At 35.6% G+C, this 595-nt stretch overlaps 1 protein-coding gene across 1 annotated transcript in view; it reads right to left on the minus strand.

Annotated features, from left to right (window-relative positions):
- Positions 1 to 341, minus strand: part of LOC137628694 (uncharacterized) — a 627-nt gene extending 286 nt beyond the window's left edge. Inside the window, exon 1 of the mRNA XM_068359844.1 lies at positions 1 to 341. This exon is cut by the window's left edge and continues 286 nt beyond it. Coding sequence (XP_068215945.1) covers positions 1 to 341 — 341 coding nt within the window.
- Between the last annotated feature and the right edge of the window lie 254 nt (positions 342 to 595).

Here is a 595-nt window from a genome sequence, read left to right on the forward strand (position 1 = left end):
TTCTTCCCCGATATTCTTTTCCTGCTTCTTTTATTTTGTCTGTGTTCCATATTGTGTCTTCTTTCTTCTTTGTCTATTCTTTCTTTAAATTTTGGACAGTATCTTACTATATGTCCAGGCTGGCTACAAGCATAGCAGACAAATCTTTTGTCCTCTCCCTTAAAGCCTCTTGCACCATCATCTCTCTTATAACTTGTGGTTGAATTATCATCTTTTCTTGAATCTCTTCTGAAGTTCGTTTTATAAACTAAAAGGTTCTCTTCTTTTCTTGCTTCAAGTTTATCTTTCCTCTCCTCATAACGCAACACTGACTTTACAGTTTTGATATTTAACTCCTCCATTTTTGAGAACTGTGACTTTTAACAAAATTTTATATGTGGGAATATGTTATAGACCTCTCAGCACAAACACAGCTACCATTGAGTCTCCAAATTTAGCTACTTCTCCCCCTAAAGCTGCATTTACATCCCTGGCCAATCTGATTACATATGCAATATAGTCCCTCATTAACATTTCTTCAGTTTTTCTGCAGCTATACAATTCTTCAAGCGCATCAACAAGTTTCTAATACTTTCTATCTACCTTCGTGAGTTGG

This window comes from Palaemon carinicauda, chromosome 36, assembly GCF_036898095.1.
Source record: "Palaemon carinicauda isolate YSFRI2023 chromosome 36, ASM3689809v2, whole genome shotgun sequence".
NCBI lineage: Eukaryota > Metazoa > Arthropoda > Malacostraca > Decapoda > Palaemonidae > Palaemon > Palaemon carinicauda.